Genomic DNA, 22,597 nt, shown 5'->3' with positions numbered 1-22,597 from the left:
AAAAAAAAAAAAAGATGACAGCAAGAACACTCTATGGGGCAGTTCTACTCTGTCACATGGGGTTGCTATGAGTTGGAATCGACTCAATGGCACCCAACAGCAACGACAATGACAACCATTAATTATTTATTTAATAAAGGTGGACGTTAGAGGAAATGTGGACGTGAGAATTTGATTTCAGCAGCCTTGCCAGGAGGGTGGAGAGTGATTAAAATCGTATTGCCTTCAGTTCCCACGATTGTTTTTTTAAACAACTTTATTGAGGTATAATTTGCATACCCTAAAATTCACCTGTTTGAAACACGCAATTCCATGATCTTTATAAAATTCACTGAGGTGAGCAGTCATCACCACCACACAGTTTTAGGACATTTCCATCATCCAATAAGATCGCTTGTGCCCGTTTGGAATTAATCCCCATTCCCACCCTCAGTTCCAGGCAACCACTAATTTACTTCTATAGATTTGCCATTGCTTGTGAAATTTCATACATTGTCAGTTGAACTGAAAAACACTGTGGCAAATTCCTTCCAATTTTTCCCAAAATGTTTCCTGTCAGTACCCTGCCCGGCCTTCCTATGGAATGGCAGAGATTCTGCTTAAGCTTCCATTTCCTCATCTCTCAGAGTTGGAGTGTTTTTGATTTTCCATCTATTCAAACCAAAAACTCCAAACCATTTGCCATGGAGTTGACCCCAACTCACAGTGAACCCATGTGTGTCAGAGTAGAACTGCGCTCCACAGGGTTTTCAGACTGATTTTTCAGAATTAGATCACCAGGCCTTTCTTACAAAGCGCCTCTGGGTGGACTTGAACCTGCAACCTTTCGGTTAGCAGCCAGTGTGTTGACCCAATTCTTCATCTCTCACAATTTTCCTCCTGGGTGTTGTGGGCTGAGCATTCAAGACAGGAAAAAATATATTCAAAAATATATTCAGGATTCTGATAAGACCATAAATAGAACTAACCAAGATAACAAATCATGCCATCTAGGAAGAACTATGTATATTAAAAGCTCAGTTTAATATTGATTGCTACTTTTAGTCCCAACTCTTTGCCACAAGTACACACACACACACACACACACACACACACACACACACACACGCACACGTTTGAATTTGAAAACTAAGGAGGCAGCAGGATGTAATAGAACCAAGATTTGAGATCCAGCTCCCAGCAATATAACTGCGGAGACTCTCATACCTGCTCTGAACCCCAGTTTCCTCATCTGCATAAGAAAGAGCCCAGTAACATCCTATCCAGGGGTCTTTCTGCTCTGCCATCTCATGATACCTGAGTTCCTTTAGTGGGCTTCCATATAAATTACAGCCAGGCTGTTTTTAGATTGCTTCAGTTAACTAAATTGTCATTCACACTTGCTTCAAATCTGTCTACACGTGTTCATTTGTTTGCAGTGGACAAATCCATTTTGCTGAAGCTAATGTAGATATCTATGATAAGCAACTGATTGAGCAACTATAAATTCCCGGTAGAACTTCCAGTTTCCATGGTCTTTCCTGAATTCTCTCCCCTCCACTTAGAACCTTTTAGAAATGCAAGATCAGATCAGAACCATTTTACTCCAGACCAGGTTATTTTTGCAAGATAATGTTTGACCCCATGCAATAACCTTAGAGAAGGTGAGGGTTTAGCATTTAAAAGTTGTCTCTTGTAGCTTTGCTTACTCTTGTCATTTGAGTCTTCATGACTTGTTATTCATATGAATACTCACTACTCTCAGTGAATCATGGAACTTCATTTTAACAGATAATCTGGAATTTTCTAAGCATTCATGTGGGTGTTGCTGTGGTGTAATATTGAAAGTCATCATTTAGCCACAAAAGTTAGGAGCAAGTGGTGCATGTTTTTTTCACCAAGAACAAGCTGCCCCTTGCTCCTCAGAGTCACTCTCTCCCCGCTCCATCTTTGCAGATGAATTCTCATCTTTTACTTTCCTTTGACCAGCCCGCCTTCCTGGAATGCCTCCCTCCCCAACTCCAATCCTATCACCTCCTTGGCCTAGCCAAATCCTTCTCACCCTTCAGGTCTCAGCGATAATTCTGCAAGCTACTTCAAGGTTTCTCAACCTCGTCATTATTGAAATCAGATCATTCTTTGCTGTGGGGGGCTGTCCTGTGCATTGCAGGATGTTGAGTCGCATCCCTGGCCTCCACCCACTAGATGCCAGTAGCACCGACCCCTGAGTTGTGACAACCAAAAATGTCTCCAGACATGGCCAAATGTCCCCCGGTGAAGAAGAGGGGCAAAATCGCCCCCAGCTGAGAACCACTGTCCCATCTGAAGGTTTTCCTTACTGTTCAGCCCAAAGCGCCTTTTCCCTCCTCTAAATCGTAGGAGTTGAAAGGAAGGAGTTGAAACTTTGAAATTACTTCGATAGATAGATCCTCTCAGAAGCCAGGCTCGATGTACAGAAAGAGATGACGCAGCAGACCGAAAGAAAGTCAATAAATTCTTTTATTGCCGAGAATAAAAATTAGCATTTTAATTTCTTTTGCAACTTGCTGGCCAGCATTTTTTATGTTGCGTTTCTTCTGTATAATAAAGCCCACTAAAGACAGGGACCCAAAGTTGACACTCTCCCAGCACACTTCACCTGTGGTAGGATGACCTGGCCACAGAAATCCATCCCCAAAGAGGCCCAGGTCAAAGCGCCTGGGAGGGGAGGCTTGGGATCCCAGAAATTCTTTTCATAAGAAATGATTCTTAACAGACTGCAGCCTCATTTTTTAAAATATTATGTAGGGCTCCCTCTCTCTGCCTTTCTTTTTTTTTTTCTTAAGAGGAAAATGTGGAAGAAGCAGAAGGAAATACAAATGCAGGAAAATAATCATCAAACCTTTCCCTTCCAGACAACTGGTATTAACATTTTGACCTATTTCCTTCCAGTCTTTTTTTCTGTGCCTTGTCAGTAGTTGAGATCATATTGTATGTACAGTTTTATTCTGTTTGTTTCATTGAAGATATCATGAGCATTTTCCCATGTCATCAAGAATTTTTTATAAGCATCATTTAAATGGCTGCAAAACATTTTATTGAACCGCAGGCCACACCCAGCCCGCTGCCTATTTTTATAAGCGGTGTTTTATTGGAACATAGTCATGCCCATTCACTTACGTATTGTCTGTGGTTCCTTTCACGCTACGATGGCACAGTGAAGTAATTGCAACAGAGAGCGTCTGGCCCGAAAAGTCTAAAACATTACAGAAGAAGTTTGCTGACCCCTGGTCTAGACTAGCTCTAGAACGTCCCTCCGTGGGAATTTGCTTGATATTGTATCTCTACTTGGTCCATTTCCCCACTCCTCTTCCAGCTGTCCTGGGAACACTTCCAAAGAAATTAGTTTCATGCAAATCCTTGCCTCAAGCTCGGTGTCTGGGAAACCCAACCTAAGGCAACTCAGTAAATACAGAATGAATGAAAACAAAGCCCCTTCCCTCCTGCCTTTTGTTGCCTTACCTGACCCTTGCAGGGTGACTGGCAGCATGAGGCATCATCCAAATATTTACTAATACCTTCTACGTAAGTCATACCATAGAGCTAACTTGATTGCAAGTTTAAGATCTTACCCTTCGGTTTCAGAAATTAATCCTATTTATGTAATTTTTTCAAACTATGTTCTAGGGACTTATAAGAGCATCTGAATGCACTGGGAGCATGCCATACATCTATTGTGGTCACCTTAGCAACAGAGTTTGGAAAGAGGAGCAGAAGTTGATTAGGGTCCTTCTCATCTTAAAATTAATTAACAGCAGGAGAATCTGATTATTCTAAATGGTAATTACTTGTCATTTCCACCACAGGATATGAAGTGCCTGTAATCAGCACCTACAGGTCTGGAGGTTGCTAAGGATTAATTCACCAGGTTTTGAGGTGGTGCGCGTTCTATGTTTTTTGACAACAACAAGAAATCTGAGTTATAACTGCAGTCGTGACTCTTACACTACCCCGTGTACTACCAGTAGCTGGCCAGTGGAAAAAGCCATTACTTTGTTGATTCTTGGAGTCTCTGGCTGGCGCAAGTGGTTACTATGCTTGGCTGCTAACTGAAAGGTTGGAAGTTCAGGTTCACCCAGAAGCATCTTGGAAGAAAGTCCTGGTGACCTACTTCCAAAAAATTAGTCACTGGACCCCTTATGGAGTACAGATCTACTCTGACACACGTGGGGTCACAAAGTCAGCTCTGACTCGTGGCAACTGGATTTTTGTTGTTGTCGTTGTGGTTGATTCTCAGTAAGCAGCCCCTTCAGACTTGGAGAGTCAATGTTTTTATTATCAAAAAGTAATTTTTAAAAATGTACGTAGATTTATATGCAGTCACAAACTCAGAAGTAAACAAGAAAAAATGCGCTTGTTATGTATTTCTACTTAGACTTTTATCTCAAGTCTATTGACTTCAAATTATGTATAAAATAATGTAGACTTAACAGCCTTGGTTATCTAGTTTCCTTTCTGGTCTTCCTAGATTACCATTTTTGTCATTGGTTATGGTAAATAAATATGGGAATGAGGCTAAATGAGGTGGCATGCTATAGCTACAGAAAGCAGAGAGAAGCAATCCCAGCTTGACAAGCTCTGCCATCTGGGGCCATTTAGTTTAGGGGCAAATAACCCTATATACACCCATGACCCTTGGGAACATCTCTACATCCTTAGATTATACAGTAAATTATATTGTTGTTATTGTCAGCAGCTGTTGAATCGGCCCTGACTCATGGCAACAGTAAATGGCATGCAGCCAAAAACTAAGTTCTGTTAAATGTACTTTTTTATTGAGGCAAAGAATTATGCAGAACATTCTAGAAAAAATGTGGTAAAATATTAAATTTAAAAATTGGGACGCATAGAGGAATAGACACAGGGTCACTATGAGTCGGATTCGACTTGATGGCAACGGGTTTGGTTTTGGGTTTTGGATATGGCACATTGACATGTGTGAAATACTTCATTCCCCAACAATGCTGGAAAAGTGCGGTGTCGCTGCATTAAAACACCTCATTCAGTTGCTTTATTATAGCTGCTTCATTGATGTTAACATCATCGTGCCAATGTAAATATCTCCTGCTTAAAATTATTAAGGGATAAGAATGTTTTCCTTCAGCTAAACAATGGCGTATCAAAAGCAAATGAACTCACGAACTGTTTGTTCGTTAATCATCACTAAACGCAGCCTACCTATCATTGCAAGGATACTGATAAGGACACCACCAGCATGTCCCTTCAGCTCAGCAGTGGGACTTTTAAAAGTCAAGTTGAGCATTTTTAAAGCTGTTCTTTTTTGAAGAGCAGCCATTTGAAGTTTTTTTTGTTGGTTTGTTTAAAGAGGGCAGCCATTCTCTTAAAACATCTTGCAAAAAATGGAGGAATTAAAGCTCTGGGGGTCAAACCACCCATTTATCCAGTCCTCTAAGACGCTGCTCATAGCAAAGGGTGGGGTGGAAGAGAAGGCAAACTTCAGAAATAACGGAATTCTTCTGGTACTAAGCCAAAAACTTCATCCAGGAACACACACACACATTTTATCATGGTTTTTTTTTTCCCAGAGTGATTTTTTTTTATTGTGGTAAAATACACATAACATAAAATTTACCATCTAAAACATTTTAAAGTGTACAATTCAGTATCGTTCAGTTCATTCCCAATGTTGTACAACCATCACGACTATCTAGTTCCAGAACATTTTCACCACCCCGAAAGGAAGCCCATTACAGAGCCACTCCCCATTTCCCCCTCCCTACAGCTCCTGGCAACCACTCATCTGCTTTCTGTCTCTATGGATTTGCCTCTTCTGGACATTTCATGTAGATAGAATCATACAATATGTGGCCTTTTGTGATTAGCTTCTTTCACGTAGTATAATGTTTTCAAAGTTCATTAGTGTTGTAGCATGTATCAGAACTTTATTCCTTTTCATGGCTGAATGATATTCCATTGTATGGATAGACCACGTTTTATTTATCCATTCTATCATGTTGTTTTCTAATTAGTCTCAAGAGTACTTATATCTGACAGAGATGGGTTTTTTTGTTTTGTTTTGTTTTGTTTTTTTTACTGGAAAACCAAAGTACAGGTCACCCTAATTGGCTTTTGTGCTTTGAGATTAAGACACAGAAGGTGGAGCCTCTGTTGATTTTAGCATCAATTACCAGAATTCTTTAAGTAACAGCCTTAACATCTTAGGACTGTATACCATGATAAACATTAGATTGAACCATATGCAGCTGTCAATATTTGACCATTTCAGTGTACAAAGATGGCAATAGTGTGGTTCAAGCTAAATATTTACTTCTCGATTAGGTTCAAGAGAAAATACAGTTGTTGTTGTTTTAATAATTAAATGGTGCCTGCAACATAGCCTGTATCTACTAGCTATATCTACTAGATGTCTTCCACCTTAGGTCTCATTATAATTATGCACCAAGGATGATTCTCAGATGAAGTGACTTCACCAAGATCATGCAGCAGGGTATCCCCCTGGACCCAGCACCCTTGTAAGCAGGGTGTTCTATTGCACTTTCCATTCTGAGGAAAAAGAAATGAGTCGTTCAACCCTTCTTTCCAATAAAAGACGGGAGAGAATCTTAAAGTACAAACTCTAAGATGAGGCAGAATATGCAGTCAACTCTTAATTGTAGAGCAAGGTCTCCTCTCTACCCCCTGCCCAGTAAGCTCAAATATTACCAACAAGAGGGTGAAACTCAGGTTGTGGGTACATAAAGCATGGGTGCTACAAGAGAGACAGACAGAGTGTGTGCTTGTCTGCTCACATGCCCATAGGTCCTGAATGTGGATACCAGTGAGATTATCGATCATTTTAAAACTATCAGTGGCTCATCTCACCTCATTAAAATAGATAATTAATGATCAACTTCTCATAAACTCAACAGTAGATTTGGCTAGCACCTCCTTTTCCAATTATGCTCAGAGCTCTGTATTGAAAGCAGAGTTTACGTACTTTCACAGCAATCACTTTAAAAGATCCTTGGAAATGTGCTAGCTAAGAACATGGAACATGCTGTTTGTAGTTCTGGTCTGGTGACTAAATGAAACATATTAGTTTATGGGCATGACAGGGTTTTGACTGCGTCCATAATTTGTGTTTCATCCTTGAATTAGGCATGCACCAAACATTTCACTTTTTAGCCAAAGTATTGCTTATCTGCGAGGATGAAGGTGGAAAACAACTGTTACAAGGTTCGCATTATGTTACGAGTCATCAGAGAAAATGTCTTCTGTTCCTTCCAGTCTCCCAAATCAGCATTTATTAGTGCTGCAAAGAAGGCGAGATTGAAGTCCAACCCAGTCAAAGTGCGCTTCTCCGAGGAGGTCATCATCAATGGCCAAGTGTCGGTGAGTTTACAGTTGTCTGTTTCATGACTCACAAAGATTCACCATGGCTCGGGGCTTTGCACTCCACCAAAGCCAGTGGTCCCACTGGAATAATCAATCGGGGATTGGTTGTTGGATTTCATGGGGGTGTCAGCTCTCAGGAGCCCTGGGTGCACAATGGTTAAGCGTTTGGCTGCTAACCAAGAAGGTTAGCAGTTCGAATCCACCAGCCACTGCTTGGAAACTCTGTGGGGCAGTTCTGCTCTGTCCTGCAGGGTCTTGATGAGTCGGAATCCACTGGACAGCAACGGGTTTTTTTTACGGGTCAACTCTCAGGACTGTAAAAGGCTCGAGAGGGTATCAGGTAGTCTGGCTTTTTCTTGAACACCTCCAGTATCAGACACCTCACTAGTTTGCAAAGCAATTATTTCAGTTTAGGTTCACTCACTCTGCCTTATATTGAGTCAAAAGATGCCTCCTTGAAACTTTCACCTGTTTCTTCCCATTCTGCTAACTAAGCACTCTTCCATACGACAGCCCTGTATGTATTTTGAAAAAGGTATTATGTTTTCCCTTATCCCCTCCAAAAAAGGCTCTGGTCTTTCAACTAATCAAACTGGCAGAGAAGTCAAAATGACTTCTGTATGTGCACATCTCCAAAAATCCTCATTGCTTGGGCACATAATTGAGCTGCAAAATGAGTAATGCAAACATCAGTAAGATGCTTTATTTTCAACTTTTGCCAAAAAAACAAACAAACAAACAAACAAAAAACATATATAGTGTAGTGATTTTTAGCTTTTAGAAAGCTCTCACCTAGGCCACTAATATTTTCTGACTCCTTGAAATGCTCAATTTTGTTGTTGTTGTTTTAAATAAACTCCTATGGATAAAATCTCATCCTTGGTAAGTTCATTATGGGTCACAGATTCTGTGCTGGGGTTGCTCCTGGATTTGAATTTGAAGATGTGGGCTTGTCCGTTGTATTCATTTCCTGAGTGACTTCAAACAACAGAAATTTATTGTCTCCCAGCCCTGGAGACTAGAAGTCTGAATTCAGGTTGTAGAGATGGCCATGCTCTCTCCGAAGACTCTAGGGAAGATCCTTCCTTGTCTCTTCCAGCTTCTGGTAGCCCCAGGTGTTCCTTGGCTTGTGGCAGCACAATTTCAATCCCTGCCTCCAATTTCACATGGAGTTCTTCCTCAGTGTCTCTCTCTGTCTGTGTCTCTTCTTCTTTTTTCATAAAGACACTGGTCATACTGGATTAGTGACCACCCTACTCGTGTATGACCTCATCTTAACTGATAGCATCTACAAAGACCCTATTTCTACATGAGGGCACATTCCCAGGTACTGGGGCTTAGGACTTCACCGTATCTTTTTTGAGGGACACAGTTCAACCCTCAGTTCACCCACTCATGGTCCAAGTGTCTTCTAGTCAAAACTTACTGTCCTGGGTCTGCCCCACTTGGTCTCCAGGGAGTTAACAGGCCAATCTGTCGAACAATTATAATGTTCCTGGGTCAGGGCCCGAGGATGTCACTATGCTGCCCTGTGAGCGTTTTAGTCACAGCCTTGTCCTCTCAATCTCCATCTCCCACCCTACACACCACTTAGGGCCTCTTTCACATCATGATCTGTCCTGCTCAGCTCAGTAGATCCCCGTCATTCTGGATGCAGAGTTACCAATGATTTGCAAGAAGACTGTCCCAGTTTAAGGCTGGAAGGTTCCGTTCACAGAGGAAGCTTGCCTTGAGCATCAATATACCACAGAAGCTCATCTGAAACTTACGTTTCCTGTTCTGCCTGGAGCTTCCCAGGATAAGATTGGGTGGCCAGGAAGTCTATGCATCTTTAGAGAGAACAGGATTCTAGAAGCTGCTGTGGCAGTTTCAATTCGTTGTTGAATATAGCAGGGCCTGTTCAAGGTAAAGGAGCCCTGGTGGCATAGTGGTTAGGTGCTCGGCTGCTAACCAAAAGGTAGGTAGGTGGTCGGAACTCACCAGCCGCTCTAGGGGAGATGTGGCAGTCTGCTTCTGTAAGGATTTACAGCCTTGGAACCCCCACGGGGCAGTTCTACTATGTCCTGTAGGGTCTCTATGAGTTGAAATCAACTCCACAACAACGGGTTTTTGTTCGAGGTAGCCGGTCATGAGGTCTTGGGGTCGATCACCTCCTCCAGCCCCACAGCCTCACCACAGGCCTGTGTCTGGCAGCAAATTTGCTCCTCAACCTTTGGGACCATCTTCATTTCCAGTCTCCTCTTGCTCTCCTAAGTCACTGTGTGCCATTTCTTCTGGACTTGGATCCAAACTTATTCAATGAATTGGGTAGTAGGAAAATCATATAGGAAATCCACAGGAGTGGAAAGAAGGGGGAAGAAAATCAGAGAAAGAAATAGGAAAGGAAAGGAGCCTGTTGTGGAAAAACTTGGAATTGAAATCTCAAGGACTACCTGTAAGATACTGGCAAATCTCTGATGCTTTTGTAACTTCAGTTTCCTCATCTGTAAAACAAGGGGTGTAGTGTTTCATGATTGCTGAGTTTCCCTTGACTCCTGTGACTTTGTGACCAACTACATGTGAATAACAGTTCACTCCAAGAATCCATGGACCTCATTGAAATGTGCCCTCTTTCTCTGCCCTTTCAACTCTCTCATCTCTCACTAATCCAGTTGTCCTTGAGTCAACTCTGACTCATGGTGACCCTGTGTGTACCAGCAGAACTTCGCTCCATGTGATTTTTCAGTGGCTGGTTTTCAGAAGTAGATCGCCAGACCTTTCTTACAAGGTGCCCCTAGGTGAACTCCAACGTCCAGCTTTTCAGTTAGCGGTCAAGCACATTAACCGTCCGCACCGCCCAGGGACTCCCGTCTCTCATTTCTTCCAATTAAAGAGAGAGAATTCAAAGGAATATGTTTCTATTGTTTACTTTTGATCATGTTTCAAGCTGGCATCTCTTTGTGTTTGGGTGTGTATGTGTTATTTCTAAATCATGGACTGTTTGTCATAGACATTATGTTTTACTCTATTGTAACACACATACCCACTCCATATATTTTCCCTTCGAGTTCAACGAACATGTCTAAATAGGTTAAAAATAGTTTTATGTAAGAACTTGACACTTGAAGTTGGGCACCAACAGACCTCCCGTCAAATGTCATCATTGCCAGGCCTCACTCTCTTCAAGACATCTGCTCAGCCAACATCAGGGCTGGTAGCTCCAAATATTGTGGCTTAATTACAAAGGAATTATTTCTGTAATCGGGTTTACCAACGGGGAATCTTGAGTTTAAAAAAAAAAGAAAAACTGGTCTGATTGATTTTCTGATGTGCTAATGCATTTTATTTGAATCAGCTGAGCCATTTGTAGCTAGAAAATAATAATTTGTGCCATGAACAACTTAACGCAGGTATCACCAAAGGGATACTGTGATTGGCCATAAAGAGTTTGATTGTTTTTTTCTGCCCCGATTAGAATAACTGTAGATAAGAGTTGCTACAGCAAAGAGCAGAATTCTCATTTGATGAATTACATTCCTCCCCCTTTTTTTATTAAACAGGAAACAGTTAAGGACAATTCACTTCTTTTTATGCCAAATGTTTTGAAAGTCTATCTGGAAAACGGGCAGACCAAATCATTCCGTTTTGACTGCAGCACCTCCATAAAGGTAAGATGAGTTGCTAAGCTCTGTAACCGAAGGGGCGCCAGGTACTGCGTGTGGCAGGAGCTTCCTCCGGAACTGTCCGTTTTTCTGAGATTTCGCTGGTTGCTTCCATATAAGGTAGCGTACTAATAATTTAAAAAACAACAACAACAACAAGAAAGCTTAAACCAAGAAGTTTCTGCTCTTTGTTTTTTGGTGTCGCGGAGCAACATACGGTGAAAACCGTGAGAGCCGGAACTTGACGGGGCTGCCTTGTTTTTCCGGGTCTCGCTTCTCTGACGGGTTTCCTCCTTACGCAGGTTCCGGCTTTCGAAGGTTTTACTGTAATATGCTATCAGTAAAGAAACACTAGGGCCAGTCATTAATGCCCCTGCAGATTAATTAAAGTCGTGTGACTGTCACCAAGAAGGCTTGGCATCTTGCCCAAAGCCAGCATGATTTCTCAGCAAAGTCAGCCACCAGGAAGATTAAGACGTTAGCTGTTAATTGAATAGCTGCTACTTTGGTGTCCAGCAAAAACAAGGGAAAGAATAACGTAAAGATAACACTTACTTTTAATTGCTGTAACCAGTTTCATGGAAATGATGCAGAAAAAGGCAGAAATGAGGCATGCTTCTTAGGAGGAGGATGGGAGGGAAGAGTCACAAAGCAATCCTAGTCGTTCCAAGCCACAGGTGAGTTTGAAATCATGAGTGTTGAGTCAGAGCAGATGGGTTTCTTTTCCCTATGCTTCCTCCTTGGGAAAAAAGAGTGCATATTCTCGTTTTCATTAGACAAAAGTGTGTTCAGAAATGGATTGTTCCCTGATGCCCCATCAACCTAAAATAGGGCCTTTTCAAATGGCACAGTAAAAAAGATTGTATGCAGGGAAAAAAGGCACCTTATGATGATCTCTACAGTAATCTCTCAAGAGACGTTTGACTCTGTGTTAAAAATGGCTCCGAATGATCAACCCCCAGTTCTTAGTTTTTAAAAATTAATCAGCATAGACTTTTGTATGGAAGCATTTCTGCAAAGGCCCTTTGGCTGTGCGTTCTTATTGTCATGATACCAGCAAGCAGCTTGTTTTGAATTGCTTTAAATGTGTAGTGATTGAGCAGGTACTGGAGCAGACAATATAAGCAGGTTGATGATGGATCATTGAAATCATCCTTAAATCATTCTAGATGAAATATTAACTTCCCTCCTACAAGACTGCTGATTTTACGTGGTGATGACTGAAAAAGTCCTTTTCCTTTTTTTCTACTCAATATCAGCTTATGGTGAGGTGTTAAACCAATTATTGATCAGCCAACTCAGGGAGCAGCAAATTTTTTCTAGAAGAGGCCAGATAGTAAATATTTAGGCTTTGCAGGCTATACGGTCTCTGTTGGAATTACTCTGTTGTTGTATCATGAAAGCAGCCATAGACAATATGTAAATGGTGGGCGTGGCCAGATATGTCCCGAGGGCCATAGTTTGCCTACCCCTGAACCAACCCACCAGGACCAAAAACCAAACCTATTACCATCCAGTCGATTCCGACTCAGAGTGACCCTATAGGACAGAGTAGAACTGCCCCATAGAGCTTCCAAGAAGCGGCTGGTGGATTTGAACTGCTGACCTTTTGGTTAACAGCCAAACTCTTAACCACTGTGCCACCAGGGCTCTGAACTAACTCACAGAACTACATTATTACAACTCCCTCTGACACTGTTGCCTGGTTCTCTGTTACTTGTTGGTCAGGAAAGCTCCTTGCTGTTGGACTTCCTACCTGACCTGAAGATATAGCTTAACATTTGAGCATATTTCTTTCTTTTCTAAATAATTTATTTTTGTTGTTGTTGAAAACATACAAAGCAAAACATACACCAATCCAACAGTTTCTACATGTACAATTTAGTAACATTGATGACATTCTTCAAGTTATGAAACTAATCTCACCCTCTTTTTCCCAATTTTTCCTGCCAGGGCAGATTAACCAGTAAGCAAGGTACACACAGGCTTGCTTGTGTTTATTTACATCTTTGATGTGGTGAAAAACAGGTGAAATTGTACACTACAGATTAGTAAGTAAGCACAAGGAAGCCTGTGTGTACCTTGCTTATTGAGTAATCCGTCCCTGCCTCCACCATTTACATGAACTCACTGCCCCCTAAGCTTCCGATCTGTTTCAAGTTACTGTTGTCAATTAGATCCCGTACAGATAGCTCTTAAAAGAGCACAATGCTCAAGGCAGGCATTGTTTACTAGCTAAGCTAAACTATTGTTTGGTTTAAAGAAGACTTCAGGGGATATTTTTGGTTTAAGGTTTAAAGATTATCTCAGGCCAGTAGTTTCAGGGGTTTATCTAGCCTCAGTGGCTCCAGAAAGTCTGGAGTCCATGAGAATTTGAAATTCTGTTGAACCGATTTCTTAACAGAAATAAATCTAAGTTTGAAAGAGAGCCCTGTGTTAATTCCTCTGCACTCTTTATGATTGGAATCCACACTAGACTAAGTTTGATGTCCCTGAGGATTGCAGACGGCAGTGAGATGACAGGGAGCAATGCAAAGAGTTCAGATCAAATTAAAGTGATCTTATCTGGTACCCTAGCAGCTGATTATCACACTAGACACAGAAGGACAGGTGTAAAATAAAAACGGTATAGTTATGAGACAGCTGTAACACTGTTTAATAAAAAATGCCCAAATTCCTACTACAGAATCCAAACAGAGAAAAACTACCGCTATTGATTTTCTGGTGTCTTCCCTGGTGATTCAGGAGAATGTTTTATAAAGTACATATTGCCACACAAAGGACTGCCTCTGTTTTCTCTTCCCTGGGCCTTGAGCAAAAACTATGAAGCAAAGAATCTTTTTTTGTTTGAAATTCAACACAGTGAAAGCATTTATGTTGAGTGTTTTTGTGGGCGGGGGGCGGGGCGGGGCGGTGGTTAAGGAGGCCTGAAGAAATTGGAAGAGGTCCGCAGAGAAGAATCAAAACATTAGAGTAATCGGCACTATTGGCATTTGGGGCCGGATCACTCTTTGCTGTGGGGGTTTGTCCTGTGCACTGTGGGATGTTTAGCAGCATCCCTGGTCTCCACCCACTAGTTGCCAGTAGCACCCCTTCCCCGAATTGTGACAACCAAAAATGTCTCCGGAAATTACCAAATGTCACTGTGTGGCAAAATTGCCCCCAGTTGAGAACCACTGCTGTAATATCTGTTAGCATCTGAGGATAAACTATCTTGAAGAAGACTGAAGGATCAGTTACTAATTTTCAAGTACATGAAAAAAGTAAAGGTTGAGGAGATTAGTTTTGCATTATAGTGTGTGTGTGTGTGTGTGTGTTTAACAACTTTTTGATCATAAATATTTAATCCTGCAAAAGATTGCAGACTCATTCCACCTTCCAGAGATTTAAGATAAAAGCTAATGGTGCCCTAACTCAGGGCCAACAGAGTGTTGTAAGGAATGCTTACTCAGTGTTCACTCATTTAATCCTTATGTCCATTCGGATGCAGGGATTATTATTATCCCTAGTTTACAGAAGGGGAAACTAAGTTACAGAGAGGTTAAATAACTTGCCCAAAGCTGCACTCCTAATAAGCAGTAGAGCTGGGATTAGAAACCAGCTGTTCTCTTTCCAGAGCCCATATTCTTAACCACTACCATACTTCTCTTACGGAAGGTAGACCTGGGGGTCAGCAAACGTTTTCTGTAAAGGACCAGATAGTAAATATTTTAGACTTTGTGGGTTATACGGTCTCCATTACAACTACTCATCTCTGCTGTTGTAACCTGAAAGCAGCCGTAGACAATCTGTAAACAAATGGGCGTGGCTGTGTTCAGTAAAACTTTATTTACAAAAGCAAGTGACGGACTGTGTTTGGCCCAGGGGCTGTAGTTTACCAACCCTTAAAGTCGACCACTTTCAAAGCTGGTTTGAGTGCCAACCCATTTAGAAAAAAGGAGAATGGAACTAGCTACACTACACAGCTTACTGTCGCCTTTCTAATGTAGGACCTTAAGTGATAGGTAAGCTCCGTCTCTATTTGCCTTGTTGCGTCCTGTTCCTGAAGTCCATAAAGATTTTGGGTGGTGAGGGAGGCCAGGAAAAGGGCAAGGGAAGAAAGATTCTCGTTTTTGAATCTTTTTGGATCCCCAGAGCATCAATCTTCAGAATCAACCAAAGGTATACAATTTAAACATTGGAAACCTTCATGTGCTACACTTTCTGGTCATGATAGACTCAACAAGAGGGCCACCTTGATTTTGATCACATCTTGTCAATGTTTCCTCTGTAAGGATGTCATCTTAACCCTTCAAGAGAAACTCTCCATCAAGGGCATCGAACACTTCTCCCTCATGCTGGAGCAGAGGACGGAAGGGGCCGGGACCAAGCTGCTTTTGCTTCATGAACAGGAGACCCTAACTCAGGTCTGTGAAATTATACTCTGAAATGATCTGCTGCTAGAAAGAGCAGAGGTCACCCCACCCCAGAATTCCCCTGCCTTCTAGTCTTTAACTGAATTAGCTGCCTGCCTGTATCCCCACCAAGGGAAGCACCGGAATCCATAAAGGATTTTACACCTCAAGGTGATGTTTCCCATTTTGTCCATCTTTCATAGACTGGCAGTTGGTCTCATAAACACATTTGTCATTCAAAGATTCGGCAGCTACTCACTGGGAATATGGCTCTGGAGAATTATATTTTATGTTCTTGCAATGACTTGTTCGCCTGGTTTAAAAGTTGATCTCTTGAAACCACTACGAAGAAATAGTTCTGAGATTATTTAAATTAAGCTGAAATTGTATCTAGTTGTTATACATTCTGGGTACGTACTGAGACTATTTTTGGAAGCCTAAAATCCCTGCCCCAGTCCTACCCACTAGAAATATGTGATCTACCAATGTGTCCCAGTTCCTAGTTACCAAGATGCCACCCCCATCTGTTTCCTGGGGAGACAGGCAGGCTGCTTGGCGGCTGAATTCAGCACAGCCCTCCCGCTGTGGGTGTCCTTGTGACTCCACACAAGCAGAGTCTTTGTTGGGATTTCAACAAATTCCTCGTAGGTAGGAGAGTTCAGGAGAGGGAACTTTAAGGAAGGGCCACGAGGGGACACCAGAAGGTAAGGCTGGGAGTCAAGACACCACCATACTCATGGAGAGGCAGAAAGTGTCATCACACCAAAGTGCTTCTAGGTTGTCTATAATTAAAAGGTGGTATCCTACACATCAGGTATCCCAACGCTCTTGACTTAGCCCAACTCAGTGTAATAAATTAGTTAGAAAGTTGTCATTTGTGTTGATGTTTATTCCTGTAAATTGGACGTATTATTTTTATCAGGTTTAAATCGACCTGTACGTATTTTGGGAGTCCCTGGGTAGCACAAATGGTTAAGCATTCGGCCACTAACCAAAAGGTTGGTGGTTCGAATCCACCCAGAGGCACCTCGGAAGAAAGGCTTGGTCACCTGCTTCCAAAAGGTCACAACCATTGTAAACCCTATGGAGCACAGTTCTACTCTGAAACACATGGGGTCGCCATGAGTTGGAATCAGCTTGATGGCAACTGGTTTGGTTTTTGGTTTATAAATCACTTCTAATGATTATTATTTTAACCTGTGACAAAATATACTTGGAAGTAGATGACTTGTTTTATGCTTCATTAAAAAAAAAAAAAGAAATCTGTTGCTGTCGAGTCGATTCTGACTCATAGTGACTCTACTGACAGAATAGAACTACCCCATAGGGTTTCCAAGGAGCGGCTGGTGGGTTTGAACCACCGACCTTTTGGTTCGCAGCTGAGCACTTAACCACTGCACCACCAGGGCTCCTTTATGCTTCATTACAGGGGAATAACCCCTGACATACAGAATCTCTCAGGTGAAAGGTCAGTGTCTGGGCCTAAGTTCCCTGGAGGCGGACCTCGAGACAAGGATTCAAATGCAAGTGGTTCATTTGGGAGGAGATCTTGGGAGACACCATCAGGGGAGTTGGAAAGGGAGATGAGAAAAACTGGGAAGCCCACTGAAGAGTGTGTGGTCAAGCCAGTTTCCACTGTGGGCAGCTGGAGTTCCATGCTACTGGGGAACAGTGGGAGACAATGTAGAACACACCTCAGAGCTGTCCCAACCAAGGCGTGAGGGAGCTGAGACGTTCATCCACCAACAGGCTGTCCATGACTGGTTGTGGGCTGTTCCCAAGGACAGTTGTTAGTTGCTGTTGAATCAGCTCCGACTCAATGATGACCCCATGTACAACAGAAGGGAACGTTGCCCAGCCCTGCACCATCTTCATGATGGTCAGTATGTTTGAGTCCATTGTTGTGTCTATTGCAGTGCCTTCCAACCTAGAGGACTCATTTTCTAGCACTATATTGGACGATATGCTGTTGTGATCCATAGAGTTTTCATTGGCTAAATTTTGAAAGTAGATCACGAGGCCTTTTTTCTTAGTCTGTCTTAGTCTAGAAGCTCTTCTGAAACCTATCCACCATGGGTGACCCTACTGGTATTTGAAATACCAGTGGCATAGCTTCCAGCATCACAGCAACATGCAAGTCACCACAGCACAACAAAATGACTGACAGGTGGTGGCCAAGGACAGTTCCTCCCTGACTATTCAGAACTGCATTGTGCTGGCAGACAATGACAGGTATTTGCAGTAAATAACCTTCAACTTGTAACTATAAACACGAAGGGGATGTGAGCAGAGCACCAACAGCCCGTCACTATGAATCCAACAAAACCCCAACCTATATTTAACGTAATAGATTTTCACAAGCTTTTGATATTTCTGGCTAGACTTTCCCTATGAACTTCCATCTACGACATATCTTTTACGGGAAAGCTTCATGGTGATATACTTGGACGAAAATTCTTTAAAAGTCTCTTCTGGTGCTAGGTAACCATAACTTCTCATCCCAGATTGATTTCTAGTGTTTAAATCTCTTTTAAAATGTTAGAAGGAAACAAAAGATCTTGAACAGTGATTCTCCCCTTATCCTCCTTAGGGGAGACTTTTTTAGAATCAGGAGCAAAATCAAATTGCTAAACCTCAAGTATTATCTCTAGAAAAGAAAAATGATTTGAATGTCCTGAAACAAAACAGCTGTATGCCTTTGAAATCAAGGCGTATAAAAAATTCAATCAAAAGAATATTTATAGGCATGATGGAAAGGGGTAGGCAGTAAGTAGAAGAAGTTATAATTTGTCCAATAACAAAAGTCATTTTAAAGCATTTAATTCCGATGAAAACACCTAAAGGGACTTTTCAGCAACTCTACCTGAATTTCTGGTGGCTTGATACTAAAAATCTGTCTAGAAAATACCATGGTCTATTTACATAACACTTAAAGTTTCCAAGAAATTATTTGTTTATTTTTTAGAGACTGTTATTATTTTTATGGACTACCATTTCTAATGAGCCTGAAGCACTGTTTTGCATTACATTAATTTATTTGCCAAAACGAATTTGTGTATTTTGTATGGGACAAAGTGGGTGTCTTTGGTACTTCTCTTATTTCACTGTGAATTTAGCATTCCACTCAGCATTGATTAGTTGCGAACCTGTGGTGTCATCGAAGCGCCTTGGAACACTTTGAAAGTTATCGTTGTCACACCATTATATCAGGAGTTTGGGGCAGTTTGGAAACTTTTGGACCCCAGATGTAGTGCATAGGCCAAAGTTTCTGTCTTCCTCCTTTCCAATGACGTGTCATCCAAGGGCAGCACGACCGCGCTTCCATCGCTACAGTCAGTCTGCAGTCTGATTTAGAAAAAACACTGCAGTGGGACACAATGCTGTGCCCTCCCCTTGGATCCCTTTTGTGTGCTCCCTCGCTCCCCTCCCCTTGACTTTAGTCAAGCTCGCACTTCCAGCAACCACCCCTGTAGATCTTTTTCAGAGGTCTGCCCTCAGGCAACTGGAGCCCATTTGCCCACACCTGGAAATCTGTGTCCCCTGGGACAGCCCTAAATGGTTTGCGCTTGTCTACTAACCTAAAGGTTGGCAGTTCAAACCCACCCAGGGGTGCCATGGAAGAAAGGCCTGGCAATCTGCAAGAAAACCCTATGGAGCAGTTCTACTCTGTAGCACATGGGGTCACCATGAGTCAGAATCAACTCAATGGCAATGGGTTTGATTTTGGGGGGAGAGAGGGGACAACCCTAAACCAATGCCTAATGAGTGCTCCTTTGGCTCCGGTCTTGGCAGCTGTGTGGTGTAACTTACACTCCGGAGTCCCCTGCGGGATCAGGCCATTAACTAGCCTCTGCTGGGCTCCCCTGAGATCACCTCCTTGCTTGGCTTCCTCTCCTTCCCAGACCTGCTTCCCCTGTCCCTTACTGGCCTCTCCTGGGAGCAGTAAACCCCTTGCACACAAACCCTTGTCTCAAGGTCTGCCTCAGGGGAGCCCAGCCTAAGTCACAAGGTATGGGCAGCTTTCAGAGAATGAGTATCTGTGGTAAATACTCCAAGAACCTCCAGTGCCCCGTGTCCAGAGGAAGTTGCCTTTGCTTCTGTGTCCCTCCGCCATTCTTCAGTCAGCACTGAAAGGTTCTTGTCTGATTGGTCTAGGTGACACAGAGGCCCAGCTCCCACAAGATGAGGTGTCTTTTCCGAATAAGCTTTGTCCCAAAGGACCCGATTGACCTTTTAAGGAGAGACCCAGTTGCTTTCGAGTATCTCTATGTTCAGGTATGTGAAAATCTTGGCATGCTTTATATTTAATGTGGGTTAGATTAACTTTCATTTTTTTCCTGAATTCTTTAATTCAGGGTCTTCTTTCTCTTTGTCACTCAAGCGTAAGGTATTACAAGATGATTCTGTGGTGCTCTTTTAATTTTTACTTTTTATTTTGAAATAATCTCAGGCTTACAGAAACGTTGCAAGAGTATTACAAAAACCCATCACCCATTTAACTACATTAAATTTATGTTTAGTGTGTGCAAAAGTTCTTTCTCACGCACACATTTTATATATAAATATATATGTGTATATATGTAATACATGTATACATGTACATATATATGTATTTTTCTGAACCATATGAAAGTCAGTTGCACAAATCCTGCCCCTTTACCCATAAATGCTTCAGTGTGTATCTCCTAATAACAAGGGCATTTTAATGTAACCTTTGTACAAAGAACAAAATCAAGAAACTCAGCGTTGATGGATTACCATTATCTGCTCTACAGTCCATATCCAAATTTTATCAATTGTCTCAACAATGTTCTTTGTATCAGTTTTGTTCTAGAACAAGATTCACTCCAGAATCTCAGTTTGCATGTAGTTGTCATGTCTCCTTAGTCTTCTAGAACATTCCTCAGCCTTTCTTTGACTTTCATGACCTTGACAGTTCTGAGGAGCACTGATCAGTTGTTTTGTAGAAGTCTCTCAGTTTGGGTGCCTCTGATGTTTTCTCATGAATAGATTGAGATGACACAGTTTTGGCAGGAGAACGACATGGGTGATTTTGTCAAGAGGCACATGATGTCAGTTTGTCCCCTTAATGGCAAAGTTAACTTTAACCCTTGGTTAAGGCGGTTTCCTCCAAATGTCTCCATTCTGAAGTTACTACTTTTGCATTTATAATTAATACATAATTTGTGAAGAGTCGCATTGCAACTGTCTCATTATCCTGCGTCTCATCAAACGTTCAGCCACTGGTTTTCGTGCTCATAGATGATTCTTGCCTAAATCCATTATTATTATGATGGCTGAAAAATGAATTTTCTAATTCCGTGATTTCTCCTTCATTTATGAATTAGCATTCAACTGTAAGAACAAGTTTTCCCTCTCCTTTATTTACTTATTCATTCATTTATTTATTTGTGCTTAGATTGTTCTGAAATATTGTGATATTATTATGCTGGAATTATTCATTTCAAGGAGATAAGACTCTAAGAAGGTAAGACTTTGCAGACTACGTCTATATCTGATTCTGGGATATAATTCTCAGAAATTGAGGCTTCCAGGAATGAGTATTTGGCAGAGTTTGTCTCAAATGAAGTTTATCCAATTTGATCTTTAGGAGATGTTCCTATATTTTTCTAAAGCTACTTCCCATTACTCTCACTTAAATTTCGAGTATAGTCCCATGAAACAGTAAGAGCCCATTTACCTAATGCTTAAATATCTAGCATTAGAACTACTCAGAAAAGGTCGTCAACTTAAATGTAACCCCCGCCCCCCACAAAAAGAAAGAGAAAAGACAAAAGTGAGGCCAAAACAAAAAAGAAATGACGTACTCTCTTTGGCTGGGCATAAGTGAGAAAGAAATAGGAAAAAGACAAGAGAAACATTGTTAACTCTGGGTAGTTAGTACACTGATATTTGTTTTACTGTTTTTAATATTTTCTGGTAGATTTGAAAGCTTTTGTAATCTCTAAAAAGTGGGGTGGGAGAAGAAAGTAGATAAAAGATGGAAGCGAGATGCAGACAAGAGATGTGAGAGGTTAGGAACGGTAATATAAATTCAAGCGTCAGTAAGCCCTGGAGAACAGAAATTTAGTCCAATAAGAAGAAACCAGAACCTCCTAGAACATTCCAGAGGATGGGGGCACTCAGGAAAAGGCTGGTTCAATTTCCGAAGGGACTGTGGTATTTACAGCTCAGTAGGATGACAAATGTTCGTGAAGATCACCCTGAGTCCTCACAAAAACGCAAATCCTCTTCAGTACTCCTTGCTTAGCAAGTAAAGAAACGTGTAATACTCTTTAGAAAGTTTTCCACCAAGAACAGTGAAACTGTCATGATTTGGGTTCCTAGTGTTCGACTTTGGCCACCTGGACCCCTCACTTGTCTACAGTATCCCCTGTTCTCCAACGGGCCAGGTAACCCAGACGTGAAGGCGTGATTCACGGCTGATCTACTGATGCATGTTCCCCACATTCGACCCAGAACCAACCCAAGGCTTTCCAGTGCAGCTCAGACCCGTCTTCTATGCTGATTAGCTTGGTAGCTGCAGATAGTTATAGGTGTCAGTCAGCGTGAGACTGGAGACCGTGAGATGTGTTCGACTGCCGTTCTCTATAATTATATGCCCATCCCTTGAACAGGATGATGCTTTAAAACCATTTTACCCTGCTTCTGTTTGAAACATCACAAGTCCATCACAATTTTAAAAGAAGAGTGCGGTTGTGTTTGTCTTGGGGAGGGGTGACCTCTAAAGTACACAAGGAGTACTGCTAAGCACGGTGCTGCTTGAGGTGTGTTTGCTCCAATCTAATACAATTTATAGAGATTTCTCTTATCCAAAAGACATTATCTTTTATACCTGAGAGACTGTTTTCAGAATAGGAAAACCTGTCCGGGAATCTTGCCTAGGGACTAGCAGAAGAAGACTGATGATATTTCTGCTTCCCCACCTCGGGGGCTGCATGACGGGTGGACTAGCCACCTCCTCAAGGAGTAGCCAGGGAGGGAAATGGAAAGCCATGGATGGTGGGTGACAGAGACCAAAATAAAGCTACTGTCATCTTATATATCCACCACTAGCAGTGGTCCACTGCGAGTATGAAATGAGAATTTCTTTGCCTCAGACTCTCTATTTCTAAATGCCTTCCTTCTATCACAGAGTGCACGGTATGTCTAGAATAACGTTATAAG

The 22,597-nt window shown here is 41.8% G+C and overlaps 1 protein-coding gene across 2 annotated transcripts in view; it reads left to right on the top strand.

Annotated features, from left to right (window-relative positions):
* Positions 1 to 22,597, top strand: part of FRMPD4 (FERM and PDZ domain containing 4) — a 217,706-nt gene that overhangs the window by 172,279 nt on the left and 22,830 nt on the right. For both annotated transcript variants that reach the window (XM_023740710.1, XM_023740711.1), the window contains exons 6-9: positions 7,267 to 7,371; positions 10,914 to 11,021; positions 15,290 to 15,421; positions 19,565 to 19,684. In XM_023740710.1, the coding sequence (XP_023596478.1) occupies positions 7,267 to 7,371; positions 10,914 to 11,021; positions 15,290 to 15,421; positions 19,565 to 19,684 (465 nt within the window). The remainder of the gene's footprint in view (positions 1 to 7,266; positions 7,372 to 10,913; positions 11,022 to 15,289; positions 15,422 to 19,564; positions 19,685 to 22,597) is intronic.

The sequence above is a fragment of the Trichechus manatus genome, unplaced genomic scaffold (genome assembly GCF_000243295.1).
Source record: "Trichechus manatus latirostris isolate Lorelei unplaced genomic scaffold, TriManLat1.0 scaffold00162, whole genome shotgun sequence".
In the NCBI taxonomy this organism is placed as follows: Eukaryota; Metazoa; Chordata; class Mammalia; order Sirenia; family Trichechidae; genus Trichechus; species Trichechus manatus.
The sequence above is the reverse complement of the archived record's forward strand: the minus strand, read 5'-3'. Positions and strand labels throughout refer to the sequence as shown.